At 44.9% G+C, this 15,392-nt stretch overlaps 1 protein-coding gene across 9 annotated transcripts in view; it reads right to left on the bottom strand.

The window, feature by feature from the left end:
- The window catches only part of SULF1 (sulfatase 1), a 170,827-nt gene that overhangs the window by 49,084 nt on the left and 106,351 nt on the right, over positions 1-15,392 (bottom strand). For 6 of the 9 annotated variants that reach the window (XM_080646253.1, XM_080646255.1, XM_080646248.1 and 3 more), the window contains 2 exons: positions 13,030-13,181; positions 10,555-10,724 (listed from right to left, as the gene is read on the bottom strand). In XM_080646253.1, coding sequence (XP_080502379.1) covers positions 10,555-10,724; positions 13,030-13,181 — 322 coding nt within the window. The remainder of the gene's footprint in view (positions 1-10,554; positions 10,725-13,029; positions 13,182-15,392) is intronic. The other 3 variants (XM_080646256.1, XM_080646252.1, XM_080646254.1) reach the window with 2 other exon arrangements.

Genomic DNA, 15,392 nt, shown 5'->3' with positions numbered 1-15,392 from the left:
TCCGGTATTGTGCTGTTTTATGTACATTAGCTTCTTTAATTAGGTTTATCATTCCCATTTTACAGCTGAGAAAACTGAGGCTTAGCAAAATGAAATAATTTCTTCAGATTAACAAAGTTAGCAGCTGAAGAAATAGCATTCAATTCCAAAGCCCACTTCCTCTAACAAAATGAAAGAAAAGTGAAGTGAGGGCCACTTCCTGCCTCCAAGATTGCTTTTCATACAACCCCCAACTTTACAAATAGTCAGTTTCAAGAACAAGCAACAGCCTATGTTGACTGAAAAATTTGGTTACCACCTCTCTCTGTTCTGGGAGTATCCTATCAGTGAAAGACTGTGGGTCATAATGACAGAAGGTGTCGCCGTGGCATTATTTATACTATAAAAGACCAGAGAAACCACCCGTCACTGTGAGCCCATGGTTGTGCCCTGGGGCGTTTGCATGCACACCGAGCTCTACAAATGCCACCTGTTATTGTACATTTTCTTCTGCCAGGGGATTTGCAGAACATCTGTTTGGCACCCAACAACTCCAAAGCCAGTACAACACAGAGCACAGAGACACTGTACAGCTTATGCTCATCTCTCTCTTTTCAAAAAAAATTTTTTTTTATTGACTTCAGAGAGGAAAGGAGAGGGAGAGATAGAAACACCAATGATGAGAGAGAATCATTGATCAGCTGCCTCCTGCACGCCCCCTACTGGGGATCAAGCCTGCAACCTGGGTATGTGTCCTTGAAAGGAATCGAACCTGGGACCCTTCAGTCTGTAGACCGACGCTCTACCCATTGAGCCAAACCAGCTAGGGCTCATCTATCTCCCTTTTAAAGAGACACATTTGTAGAGGGCAAGAAGCTGGTGTCGCTTAATTTGCTCACCTGTAAATGGGAATCATAGCACCTCTCTTAAAAAGCTTTTTTTGAGGAACAACTTGATCTGTCTGCCTGTATCTACCAATCTACACCCTACCTATCTCTATCTATCTATCTATCTCTATCACTTTAAGTGCCTAGAACAGAGGAAGCACATGAGTTTCCTACATGAGCCAATAAACAAATACATTTTATATAAGTAAGTGGGATAAAAAAACAAACAAAACAAGCGTTTCAGGTGTCACCTGCTATTCTTTTTAAGAGAAACTTTCAATATAAACTTTCTTCTCTTTTACCAAGTAAATGACTCATGATCCAAATGGTCCCGTTTTTTTGGCCTGAAAGGCTACCTAGTATCTAAAAGGGAACCACTGCCCAATCGGACTCGTATCTCAGGAGCCTGAACGGTAGGAAAGGACAACAGCTTGGAGTTTCTTATTCTTCACGCAGCATGTCGAGTGACAAACAGGATTAGATTAAGTGGCTGAGGAGGAGCGAGGGGGCTTCTAAATCCCATTGGAAAGGGATTTTCACCCGTGGGGGTAGGTTGAGGTCAGAGACACGTAGCAAGTTGGCTGTGAAAGGCCCCTAACCATTTACTGATACGCACCCTGAGAAAGAACACGGCTCTAAGAGATTACACGGGGTTTCCTCATAATACCTAAACATCCTCCTCTGCCTGCCTTTGATGTTGGTCCACCTTAATTTTAAAATAAATCTAGTTGACTCTTTAAAAACCGCAAAACCTCAACACAAATAAAAATTACAATAGGGAACTGCAACGCGGGCTCACAGCGGGCAAATTATATCTCCCCCGGTTACCTCGATGTGCTTGGCAAGGCTCCACCTCACTTGGAGGAGCAGCAAATTACAAGCCTCAAATTGGACTCCCGGATTTACAGAATGACATATGTCAAACCTGGCTTATATTAAAAGGGAGAGTTCAGGTCAGTTGTCAAAGCTGCCTTTTTTTTTTTTTTTTTTTGGCTTAATTTCTGGATGTGGGAGATGACCCCCAGCTCTGCCGCTGAAATCCCAGGTGGATCTCAGCAGGGGGCAGGGAGCGGGGGTATGCATTTGCCTTTTAAAAGAAGACAGACTGCCACTGCTTCCCACAACACAGCAGCTGTTCAGAGACCTGCAGGTGGAAGGTCAGGGGTCACTGAAATTGACAATGTTGTTGAAAAGTGATCTTTTGCCAAAGGCCTGTGGTTGCCTCCTGCTGGGGTCTGCCAAATTCCTGGAAGATGCAGCCTTCGGTCCCCCCTGATAATTAAGGACTGCCTCCCTAGCTAAGAATTGACTTACAATTATTCATACCCACTGGAGCGGTCAGCTGGAACACAAGCCAGCGAAAGAAGCAGGGAATTGTTTTAAGGAAAAGTGGAAAACCACATATTCGATTGTTCCGGAATGTTTTGAAATCAGACCCAAATTCTCATCCCTGCTCCGTTACTTATTAGTGTGTGATGGTGGGCAACGTTTTTTCTCTAAGCCTCTGTTTCCTCACCTATATAGTGGGTAGAATATCTTCAAAGAGTCCTTGTGAGGGTGAAAGGGATTTCAGTGACCGAAAGAACAAATCCTGGGACCACATCAGAGCCACACTTACGGGTGCCTGGGAAAGGGCTCATTGTCTAGCTCATTTGATTGTCGTGAGGGAGGGCATCTTAGTCCCATTTTACAAACGGGGAAGTGAAGTGGACATAAGAACGTGCAGGGGCCAGTGCTCCCTCCACGACGGCACAATGGCCACAGTCCCCAAGAAGCACCTTGAAGTCCTAGTCATCAAAAGGAGAAGGGAAACAAACATTTCTTTCTGTGGGAAAGTAAGTCCTGAAACCCTTCGCCTTCATCCTGATGTAAAACATCAGCAGCTCCTGCTTCCCATTCAGATCCCTCCCACCAGACGCTGAGCATCTGCTTTTGTTGCAAATACAGAATAACGTCTGACCCTGCACGGCACCCTGGGTGCGTCAGCGAGAAGGCAGGTAACGCTGGCTACTTGCTTTAAAATTGAGAGAACAAAGAACCAACTTGTCGTTTTTGAGTTTCTGTTGCTTTCCTAAAAAAAAAACAAACAACCCACAAAATTCTGTGTGAGTTATAGTCCCACATGCCTGGGTTGGTCGAGACTTTCTGTTGTCTCTTCAGGTAAGAGTTTTGTCCAGAACAGTGCGCTCCAGACCTTAGACTCTCCAGAAAACATACCCAGAGCCCTCAACAGACTATTCCAGTACCTGACAGTGTTAACTTTTCCCGGTGAGTTTGCCTGCACCTTGTTTTTCTCTAGTCACTACTCGTTGGACTTTATTGCTCAGCCCGTTAGAGCACAGATCCTGTAGCCCACCACATCTGTCAGTTCAGCCTTCCACATCAATGCCAATTCTCTTTGGCCTTTGATTCTCTTTCCAGGATTGCTTATCGATGGAACAGGAATAAGAATTCTGAAAATCAACACTATCCCCTTTCTTTTTGATGGGTGGGTATTTTAGGAGAATAATTCTTCCGAGCAAAAAAAATAGTTTCAAGAAATGCATGTGCTGTAGATTAAATCCACACTTGGGGAAATGCAAGGAACTTAGCAGTTCATTCTTACCACTGGTGGCCTTTGTTGTTACCAGTGAAAATAAAGATGTTTCTAGTGTGTTACAGTTTGACGTGTGTTTTCTTCACTTGTTGTTTAGTCTCAACCAACAACAAAATCCCCCCAGTGGTCTAAGTCTTAAAGCGTATTGGTAGCGGAACCATCATTCCCTGAGAAATAAAATAGGTCTCAGTTCCCAGAATAAGCCAGTTACACAGATTGAAGACACACACTCAAGGCATTAAATGGGAAATTCTATACTTAATCTCCCAAGCCACACGATCTCAGCTTTCACTGAAATTGAACTTACTTAATTGGCTTTGTGGAGATATTCCCCACAAGTGTTCAAATGTCTTTACTTAGGCAAAATTGAACACGTGCAGAATAATACCAAATGATCTTGATTATAGCTACATTACCAAACTAATTTAAAGAGTTTTCTAACAACGTTGCCGATGCCAATTAGAATTTTGCCGATGCACACACAGGAACCGCTTCTAATATTAATTGTGACTTTGATGGGTACTGAGCAAGCCTGGTGGGACATCACCTGGGTCCAAGAGAATCGAGTTTTGGCTCCACCTTTGACCCTATCTACTTATGTGACCTGGGCAAAGCCATTTTGGGGTCTTTTTATTAAAAAAAAAAAATTTAAGTCTTCGTTTTTTTTAATCTAAAAATTTATGGAATTATGCTATTTTAGGTGTCCTTTTTAATTCATAAAACCGATTATTTAACTATTTTTATATTATTTTTAAAAAACCATTTTAATGTCAGCTAATTGGAGGGGTTAACACATTTATTTATTTGCTAACCAATGCACACCGGGCACTGGAAGGTATAGATGAGACACTTGGTTCTGTTTTCAGGACGGAGCTGCCCTGCATCACTCCATTTCCATGGTATTTGGTGTGAACGCTGTCCCCCTGGAGGTGTGCACTTGGACTTCAGGGACCGGGATGAGCAGAAAAGATGGGCAACTAGTTCGGCCCAAATCAGAAATTTTTATGGAGAATTAAAAATTCTCTCACCTTTGAAAGAATTTCCTTTTACGTATTTGTGGAAGAAATAAAGTAAGAATGCGCAACTTCTTTTTAAGGCGAGACGTTTTTTCCCAACTTCAGATCATAAAGGTGTTTCAAAAACTTTGGAGGCTTACACAGGGATAGCTTCCCATTTAACACACTGTGTTCAGCCGAAAGCTCCCCTTTCAGAACGATTCTCGCACATTAGTGGACATGGGCTGTTCTGCGGAGATTGTAGATTTCGCCTGAACCTGTGCGTTCACACACACGGCCGCACGTTCCCAGGTATGGGAAGAAAGAATGTGGAACTGAAACACACACGACAGTGTTTTAAGCTGATAGGCACATCGATGGCAGGAAGGTGATAAGGGAGCGTGGAATGTGGAGCCTCCCTGTCACAGGTGCATATCCTGACATCACTGAGGCCAGGGGCCAGACGTTACGTCAAAGCCAGAGTGAGGCACAGCCCTACTCGGAGGATACTGGCCAGGTAACTTACTGAAAAGCACAACAGGGTCTTAGCCACAGTGAAGGGCTTTGCAACAGGGCTGGCTCTGTGTGCTGTTATGACGGCGGCGCCCTCAGATGTCTCGGAGGCCAGGAGCGGCTGGGCTGCTGTCTGCTCAAACAGTGCCTCTGTCCCGAGTGGCCGGGAGTCCGCTCTCATTCTTAGCTGGTGGGCATAATAACCTCTAGCCTCCGTTTGTAAAGCCAACAAGCCAGTGTTGGCCTGGCTTCATCCTTTGTTGGGACCGGCAAGCACCGTGCAAACATGATACATTGGCTCGGGGCTGAGCGGGTCACAGAGCCATAACCCAAAGCCGGCTGAAAGGCGTCTCAGTAATGCCTGACCACCAAGGAAGGCGACCTGAAGGAAAGCGTCCGCATTACTTGGGTCCCGCCGTGGGGGTCAGTCTGCAGCTTCTTGCTCTGTTGTCCCTGGGCCTGCCAAAGCTTTCTGCAGCGGACGTCACTGCTGCCATCCCCTCGCTCCAACGTGTTGCTCATGCGCTAAGGACACCGGCCATTCAGGAGCTCCGTGCACCCCAAATGGCAGCCCGTCCTTCATTTGTCTCACTCCCTTTGTCTGCGGACGGAACTGTGAACCGGTGCCGTCACTCACAGTAACAAGACATGCACACTGACTCTCTCCAGCCCCTTCCCCCAGCGGCAGCCCGGAGGACTTTGCAACAAAGATGCCAGCAACCCAAGGATCTAAGGGCTGTGGGGACGAGGGACACCAAACCCCACAGGTTAGCAGCAGGTACAAGCTCAGTCACTCAACCAACCACATGAATTTTCATTTTCTGCGGCTAAGGCTGTGCTCCAAACTGGCACTTGCCCGTAGCACCGGTTTTGCACCTGGAAGGGATAACACAGCCCATCTCGGTGCTTAGCCTGTGTTTTCAGAATGGCCAGGTGCGGGAGGCGCATCCCAATGTGAGTCTTAGCGTGTCAAGAGGTTTGCCATGTCACAATGGGCAAGTATCAGTCTGTCATTTCTCTAGCTGCTCCCCCTAAACATTAAGTTGAACCAAATAAGATTGCATTTTTCATAGGTCAAAGATAAAACAAGAAAGAGCGGTGTTTATATGCATGTATACAAGTCCTTTGGTTGTATGCATGCACATAAGCATAACCCAGTGGTCGGCAAACTGCCGCTCTGTTGACTAATGAGTTTGCTGACCACTGGGATAGGGGCTTAATCACAAGGAACAACAACAGCCTGTAATTATTGGAATCGAGAGTCTAGGTCAGTGGTCGGCAAACTCATTAGTCAACAGAGCGGCAAACCGCGGCTTGCGAGCCGCAGTTTGCCGACCACTGGCATAACCAATGAACACAGACATTAGGAGGGTGAGGGCATGTGCTGTGAGGTGCGAGTGACTGGGGAGAGGTCAATGGGGGAAAAAGGAGACTATGTAATACTTTAATCAATAAAGAATAAAAAAAAAGAAAAAGAAAGAGCAGTGTTATATGGTTCATCTTAATAGAAAGAATCGACAAGAATTAACATCAGTGAAGTGACTTCTATGTCCCAGGACCTATCTGGGGACTTCAGCTATGCTGCTTCTCTTGATTTTCATGCATGACATCATGTCAAGGTGCTAATTTATCCCCATTTTGCAGATGAGACCATGGAACTTCTGAGAGGTTAAAGAAATTGCCCCTGCCCTGGCTGGTGTGGCTCAGTAGGTTGAGTGACATTCGTGCACTAAAGGGTTGCCAGTTTGATTCCTGGTCAGGGAACATGCCTGGGTTTCGGGCTCGATCCCTAGTACGGGGAGGTGCAGGGGCATTAGGAGGCAGCTAATGGATGATGGATGTTACACTCTCACATTGATGTTTCTCTCTCTCCATCACTCTGCCTTCCTCTCTCTCAAAAAATCAATAAAAAAAAATATTTTTTTAAAAGAAATTGCTCCCAGCCCTAGTGAGGACAGCTGAGATGGGAACCCATGCTTGCATGTCTTTAAGATCTGAACACTCTTCCCTCTGCCAGGTGTAGATTTCACTTTATGAACTCACTAATAAGGCTTACAGGTGGCTCATTTAAACTAAAGAATAACTGACACTATTTCCATGTAAAAGTGACCGAGTCAGATATTATGCCACTACCCTACTAAATAACCCCCAGTGACTGTCTGCTTACAGTTATGTACAAATTCACTCGTCCTCAACATTCTGCTCATTCCCTTTCTAGCTTTATCTCCCCCCACCTTGCTTTCCTTGCATCCCATTCTCCACTTCCTAAGTCACATCTGAGATCACCTCACTTACGTGGTGACCACTTGTTTGAGCCCCATTCTCTTTCTGAAATCATCAACCCACTCTGTAGAACTGGCTACAGGAATTTTATCCATCCTTTGAGGCCCACTTTGAATGCCTCCTGGCCCATGCATTTTTCCTGGTCCCCCAAAAGATGTGAACACATCCTCCTCCAAATTTCCATAGTCCCCTCTGAGGTTTTACCACTTCTGGTCCTACTGGTGATGTGGCTAATTGGACAGTTGCCTAGAGCAGGGATCTGGGGCAAACTTATTCTGTAAAGGACCAGATAGTAAGTACTATTTTAGGCACTCCAGGCCACCCAGTACCTGCCACAACTACTCAACTCTGCTGTTGTATTGTGAAAGCAGCCATAGACAGTACCTAAATAAATGGATGTGGCCGTGCTTCAATAAAACTTTATTAATACAAACTATTGGCAAGTTGGATTCGGCCCCCGTGGGCCAATCCCTGTTTGAGCTTATTGGTTCTCTAATGTCAACAACTATATCTTCCTCATGTCTATCTGCTGTTCAGCAGAGTGTCACAAGTGGCACTCATAAATATTAGTGGAACTAAACAGAATTTTTAGGTGTTGGAATCAGAGATGCTTTTTTAGCTATCATCGGGGCCCTGAGAACTCTGCAGACTTCTCCCCCCATGCGATTGCTGTCTGTGCTTGACACTGAGCTGCCAGACAGACCTGTTGACCTGTGGCTGACTTTCCTGTAGGTGTGGCCTGGGGCTTCAAAGGCAGGGACCCTAGGGAGCCACAAAACCCTTTGCCAACCCCTTCTCAAATCTGAGAAAACACCGGTAAAATTTATAGGTGTACCAAGTCACCTTAGTGGTTCTCAGCCTTTCTAACGCCGCGACCCTTTAATACAGTTCCTCATGTTGTGGTGACCCCCAACCATAAAATTATTTTCGTTGCTACTTCATAACTGTAATTTTGCTACTGTTAATGAATCGTAATGTAAATACCCGTGTTTTCCGTTGGTCTTAGGCTCTACACCAGCAGTTCTCAATATGTGGGTCGCGACCCACAGGTTGAGAACCGCTAGCAGGGTCGCCTAAGACCATCGGAAAACACAGATATTTACATTACAATTCATAACAGTAGCGACCCACAGGTTGAGAACCGCTAGCAGGGTCACCACAACATGGGGAACTGTATTAAAGGGTCGCGGCATTAGAAAAGTTGAGAACCACTGCTTAGGCTGACTAATGCTAATGCAACAAAGGAAGCCATCACATATGATGATTTCTGACTCAAAAGGAAAGGGAAAGTGGGTCCCAGCACAGGAAGAACCTTGCAAAGCCCGTTTTCCTTCACTGGACCAGCTGGGTCCTAACTTTATAATGGAGAGGCGCTTGCCACTCGTGGGCTTCACTCCTGAATTTTGCACCATGGTTATATGTAGGGAAAATCTTCAGAGGTTTGCATGTCCATCCACAGGGTCAGTTCCAAAACACAGGGGCTCCCCAGGGGCTGGGACACCCCTCTTTTTAAAAAATTAATTTTTATTGATTTCAGAGGGGAAGGGAGAAACATCAATGATGAGAGAGAATCACTGATTGGCTGCCTCCTACACGTTCCCCCCCCCCCCCCGCCCCCAATCACTGGGGATTGAGCCTGCAATCTGGGCATGTGCCCTGACCATGAATTGAACTGTGACCTCCTGGTTCATAGGTCAATGCTCAACCACTGAGCCATGCCAGCCAGGTATGGGGCACTCCTCTTTATTTGTTGACAATATTTAGTGCATTAAAACACTTCTGCCCTCCAAGTGTCTGGGCATGTTTGGTAGGTTATCCACCCTGGCTCCCTATTTATTGTTAGTTCCTCTCCTCAGTAAGCTCTAACCTCTCTCCTTTCTAAGTCACTTGATACATAGAAACGATCTATATCCTACTGACCAGGAGTTGTCGGTCTGTTAGCTATAATTAGAGACAGAATAAGCGCACAAGAATGTCCTCCATGCATGTGTAATGACAGCAACTAGAGCAGCGGTCGCCAACCTTTCGGACCTCACGGACCACCAGTGGTCCACGGACCACCAATTGGCTACTGCTGAACTAGAGTGCCTTCAGCAGTTACTCCTCTCTTTACACAGGAAGCACAGTTGGCCCTTGAACAACACTGCACTGGTTCACTTATGCGATAGATACACAGTTGGTCCTCGGTATCCCTGCGCTTTGCATCATGGATTCAACCAAATATGGATCGAAAACAGTATTTTCAATCCGTGAATGGGAATCCGTGGAGAGGCAACTGTATGCATTGTTCTACCCCATTTTATATAAGGGACTTGAGCAGATTTTGGTATCCACAGTGGGGGAGGGCGTTCTGGAACCAATAGCAAGAGGACACTGTGGTTAGGTTTTGGGGGAGTAAAAACTTATACATGGATTTTCTATTGCTCAGTGCTCAGCATCCCTAACCCCCACAGGTCAGCTGCACATCTCATCTATGTTCTTTTGTCCAGGAGCACAGCTAGAACATCAGTGTGGATAAAAAAGGATGGTATTTAAGCACAAGCTTTAATGATAAACAAATATCAATTCCTGTTCCCAACCTCCTTGAGGGCCAAACTTGGAGCAAACCCCGAGCCAAAGGCTCTGTGGGGAAGACTGCATATTATTACAACAGGTAGGAAGGAAATGTGTCCACAGAGTCAACACCAAAATCAGGTTCTCTGCTGCCAAAGCACCCAGACTTTCCCACCCTTGGCTACGGAGCACTCTCAGCATAACACAGCTTTCTGCTCTCCGCACAGTCCCTCCAGTTTCCATGTCTCTCCGGCCCCTCCTCTCAAAAAGAAACAGCAGGTTATTTTAAAGCTGTGACCTGGGCAGACCTCTCGGGCAAGGCCCCTCCTGCTGCTTTCTGGCGCAGTCCTAACTGCACGTCTGCAGCAACGCTGTTTCACAGTTTTCTTTAGAAAATGAACCATGTTTCTGTAACCAGACCCAGTCACCACTCTGCTGCTATGCAAAGCAAACAGTTTGATCATCATTATTATTAGACGATACTCATGAATATTAAGGTAACTGAAGGGGATGCTTGATAAAAACAGCCTCATTCACCCTGTGTGCTTCTTTGCTTTCCTTTTAGCAACTTACAAATGTTAGAAATGGGGTTCCTAATCAGACAATCTAGACGAGGCCCTTGGTTGCATGCCTGTTCCAAGCTGATGTTCCTGTCGTGTGGAAGGAAATGGGGTGAGGAGAGAAGCAGGGTGGGGAGCAAAGGAGAGGCCCATGTTCAGTAGGTCCCAGAGCCGATGGTATTACTCACATGTGTTGGGAAGCATTGGGGTACAGTTTTGAAAACTGTGGGGCCGAGTCCTCGGGGCCGTGGGGCGCAGCGTGGCTGATCACCATCATAATGGGCCTATGGGGATACATTCTCTTAGACATTTTGAAGTAATTAATGCTCTCGTTAGTGATTAAGTCTGTGAAGTAGTCCTGAAACATATATTTGACACAAAACAGAAATTACAAAAGGTGACAATTCATCAGATCACATTTGAATACTGCTTTCCTCAGAAGCAACTCACTGAATGACGAGGTAAGGTCTAAAGCGGGAAGGGACACTGGACTTCCCAAGGCAACAAGCCAGTTGCCAGGGACTTTCTAGGGTCACGAGCGTGGTAAAATGTATTTTAAGTAATGCACAACTTAGCAATTAGGCAAGAAAAAAGTCAAGTCCTGTTTGCCCAAGATAATGATCAGATCTGGCAACCCAAATGCTAGAGCACATAATACACCGGATACATATTTCATTCTCAGATTTCGTTGATGTAATCCATTGACAAAAATTTAATTACTTCAAGGGCAGGAAACACCAACACCCACTACACATTCACAGTTCCAGAACACACACACACACACACACACACACACACACGTACGAACAAACAAAAGATCTTTTCTTTTAAATTAAAAATTCACCTGTAGGAATGATACCATAATTGCTAAAGGAAACCTTGGCCAAAATCTGGGTGCACAGGAAAAGCTGTAACATTTTATTAATTAATGTACTTGAAACACTAAAATATGGGAAGCAGTTGATTTCCTGCAGATTATCCTCCGTTAATTGCACAGCTAAAATGATACAGCTGCTGGGATTAGAGCCTGACGTTAATAAAATGACTTAACCCCCAGTCCCAGGGGCTGATGCAAGTCTAGAAGGGAATGAAAAGGAAAGAAAAGATGAAAACTTAAATTAAACCACCTGCCTCTCTAAGTGTGTGTCAGTGGCCTAGAGTTTCAGCCTAAATGTCAGAAAGTGCCCGGGCAAGGTTTACAGTGGCAGGGGCTTCCAGGCATGACGAATCCCATGTAGATTTAAGGACCAGAACAGCTGCAAAAGCAGCGCCCAGGGGACGAAATCTGTGTCACATGCCATTGTTAGGACCAGCCCACAGGGTAGCACCTTTTTCTATGGGAGTGTCTGTTTCATTCCTTTCCCCACTAAAAAAAAAAAAAAAAAAAGATATATATTCTTTTTGGACACAGTTGTCTTTGACACTTAATCAGCGGTGGTAATGGGCAAGTTACGCTGATTTAGTCTTTGGAGGGAATCTTGATTACATTGCTCTCCTTAGGACAACAGGGAAAGAGAGGTTAATCGCTAGAACAAGGAGCATGAAAGCATCCCCACAGATAAAAAATGATAGCGGTGACAATCCGTGCACGTTGTAGGATGCAGCTCGGATCTGCCTCCAAGGTCCCTGCCAGCTAGCTCTCAACTTTGATGAGTCTGGAAACTTTATTAGGAATGTTTGTGAATTCATTTGCATTCACTGATTTCTGAAGGGTATGAAAGAGGACACTTAAACCTTATCTCCCACCAAGTTCCTTGTGCTTAAATCAGGCCAAACATCAAGGCAGCAATGTGCCTGAATTAAATCAAGTTCCCTCCTTGTCATTTCTACCAGTGGCTCTTTTGTAGTGATCTGTGCTACGTAGAGCGGATGTGAGGCTTCTTTTAGGGGAATGAGGAAGAGGTGAGTATGGCCAGAAGGGAAGAGGCTATTTTAGGCTAATTAGCAGGCTAAATTCAAAGGTATTTTTCCCCTTCACTCCTGTGATCTGAAAATTGTCTTATTTACACTGGCAATCACAGAACCCTTGGGAATTTTAAAGTCCAATCTAGGATCCATTTGTTAGGGGGCCGTGGGGCACGCCAATTCCAGTTTCTATGAACTGATTTGGAAATCTTAGGATTGACAGTTTGAGAGACACTTGTGGACTCAAGCTGCCCTGGGGCAGGTGTCCTGGTCTCATAGCTAAGGTTGGTCAGACAGGAGTCCCAGGGAGGCGTGTGGGTCCCCAACCTCTGATTATTCCACTTGTTTGCTCTTATTTTTACATCTAAATCTGAAGACAAAATTGACTTTCATCCCAGTGAAAAGCAAAATAGTACAAAGATGAACATTTGATTATGTGGACAAGTCCTCTGGGTGTGGGAGGGAAACCAAAAATTATCACAAGACAGAGTGGAGGTATCTATGATTTTCTTGATGATCCTTTCATCAAAGGCTGATTGCCTAGGGTTCTAATGAGGGGAAAAAAAATCACTATATAAAGTCAGTGTTCCTTGAGAGTCTTTTCTTGCCTGGAGTTTTAAAATTACCTTAAAATTTCTCATTCTAACATTGTGAGAACATAGAAAGCCAATCTTGCGGATAGGTTAATTTGCTGAAAATGGCTGTTCTCCATTATGCACCAAGTAAATTGATGCCGTGTAAAAGTGCCTGAAAATTACCTTTGCATAATCAAATCCATGCTTTTCTTTGATGCCATTGCGACAAACAGTGTAATTATAGAAACGAGAATTCTTGATTAATCCAAGCCATTCTCGCCACCCAGGAGGGATGTAGCTGCCATTATATTCATTGAGGTATTTTCCAAAAAAGGCTGCAATGAGAGAAAAAAAAGGATTATGTTCTCATGTGAAATGATTAATCATAAATAAATGTATAAATGCAAAAATATGAAACGATGGCTTGAAAAAGAGACGGTAGAAGAAAAGTTAACCTTGGGCAGTGGATGTCAAAATAATGTTAGTGTCATACCCCAATCTTTTGGCAAAGTGACATACATACACACATTTTCCTTTTGGTATAAAGGAAACAGATATAAACAAGCACTATTCAGGGTAAACCTAAGTGTTTGATCACCCTATTAGACACATACATAGCCTTCCCCTCAAGTATGAAGGACTAGAGAACATTTTATTTTATATATGTATATATGGGAATACATATGTGTATAGTGAAGTATATGTGTACACACACATCTAGATCTACACATACATACACACATGCATGCATGTTTTAATTTTTCTGATTTTTAAAAGGCCTCCCTCTTTAATTTAGGGAGAGAGCATGTCCTGTGCCTTCCAGGTCAAAGCCACTTCCCAGCTTCATTAGGCAGGTTTTGCAGGTGCCTTCACTTACACAATGAAAACAGGTGGTTCCCGGATGACTGGCTTGGGATGAAAACGGACGCTAGAATCCAGGCACTTCCCTGCTATCGTCTTAAAGCACATATTTCTCCATCATCACCTTATCCACGGTACGTCATTTCCGTGACTTTAACGGATAGCTATTTACCTTGCTCTCATCTCTGATGTGTAACTATCTGTAGATTATCTCCATCTGAATGTTTTACTTGCCTTTAACACAGTCATCCAAACGGAATTAATAATTTTCCCTTTTAAACTTACTTCTCCGCTATCCTTTAATTCTCTGAGTGGTATAATCTCCCTGCTGCATAACACGCTTGGCAACCCAGAGCCTTCCCTGATTGCACCTGCCCCTCGCCATGCAGTTGCCACCGCCTGTAGGTTCTACCTGGGTGATGGCTCTCGAACCTTGCCTCCCTCTCTGATTATGTGATCCCCCACAGATGCCCGGTCTCCTGGCCAGCTTTGCTTGCCAGGCTCCAGGTCTTTCCACTCTCAGTACCACCTTCCTGAAGACCAGCTCTGGTCACATGACCCTCTTCTCACAGTCTAGGTGAACCCTTGTTGCCTGCAGGATCCAGTTTAATTTGATAGAGTGCTATCCTCAGCCTTCCTTGGGTCTGCACAAAATCACTCTCCAAGTCCACCTGCCCTTCTCGGCTCATGTCCCTCTCTGCAGCTCTGGTCTGCATCTCTCTACCTCTCCTGTGCTACTGTCTTCATCTCCCTCTCTCTGTCAAGGTCAGAGCACATGCCATTTCACCCCAATCCCACAGCAATTTGTGTCTGTGGCTCTAACGACATCCTCTCTTTCTTCCTAGTGGTAGAGTCAAGTTCATATGTGAGCCTAACCCTTCTTAGACTATAAGTTTTTTGAGGACAAGCATTACCTTGGCCTCATCTCTGTACCCCCTCTCCATCCTTGCCCATAGTATAGGGGCTGCATAAGTTTTGTTTCTTGAACTGGGGTTTATGGATCCCCATGCATTCTGGGGATTCCATAGGTTCCAGACTTGTTACATTTTGTGTTTTCACTTGGGTTATAACTTTAATGCTGATTTGGTCGAAATATTTTCATACAATAGAGCTCCAGAGTTGCTGAAGTTAATGTTTCTCAGACTGATTTTTTTTTTTAAGAGCTGACTTCAGTCTGAGGAACAAGGCAATGCCTACTTATTTGTTGAGTGAATATTTATCTGTTGAATCTGTGAGTGAGTGAATGGATCAAACTGTCCCTTAGCCAAACGCCCACAGCCTGCGGATTCTGCCAGGGCCCGGGGCAGCTCCAGGGGGGTAGGACAAAGTGTCAGAGGCTCTCACGTCAGGTCTGACTCAGGATTTCCCTCCCAGCTGACCGTGTAGTAGGAATTCTTCTAATGACGGGTTCTTGTCTGCAGAGACTAACCACCTTTTCACACAGAACCACAAGATGAGTTTCCTTTTCCGACGAAAGCAACATGACTTGGAGTCACAGGCAGCCGACCAACACCACAGCCCAACAACGTCACTCCAGAAGGGGGCTGTTTCCAGAATCTTCCACTTAATAACCTCAGGCCCAGCTCTTTCCTCTGGCCTGTGCCTCATCCCTGGGGGTTTATTCCATTTTCCTCTCCTTTGGTTTTCAAAGAAGTAAAAGAGCGTAATGGTTTGGGATATAAACC

The sequence above is a fragment of the Plecotus auritus genome (assembly GCF_963455305.1).
Source record: "Plecotus auritus genome assembly, chromosome: 11".
Lineage (NCBI taxonomy): Eukaryota > Metazoa > Chordata > Mammalia > Chiroptera > Vespertilionidae > Plecotus > Plecotus auritus.
The sequence above is the reverse complement of the archived record's forward strand: the minus strand, read 5'-3'. Positions and strand labels throughout refer to the sequence as shown.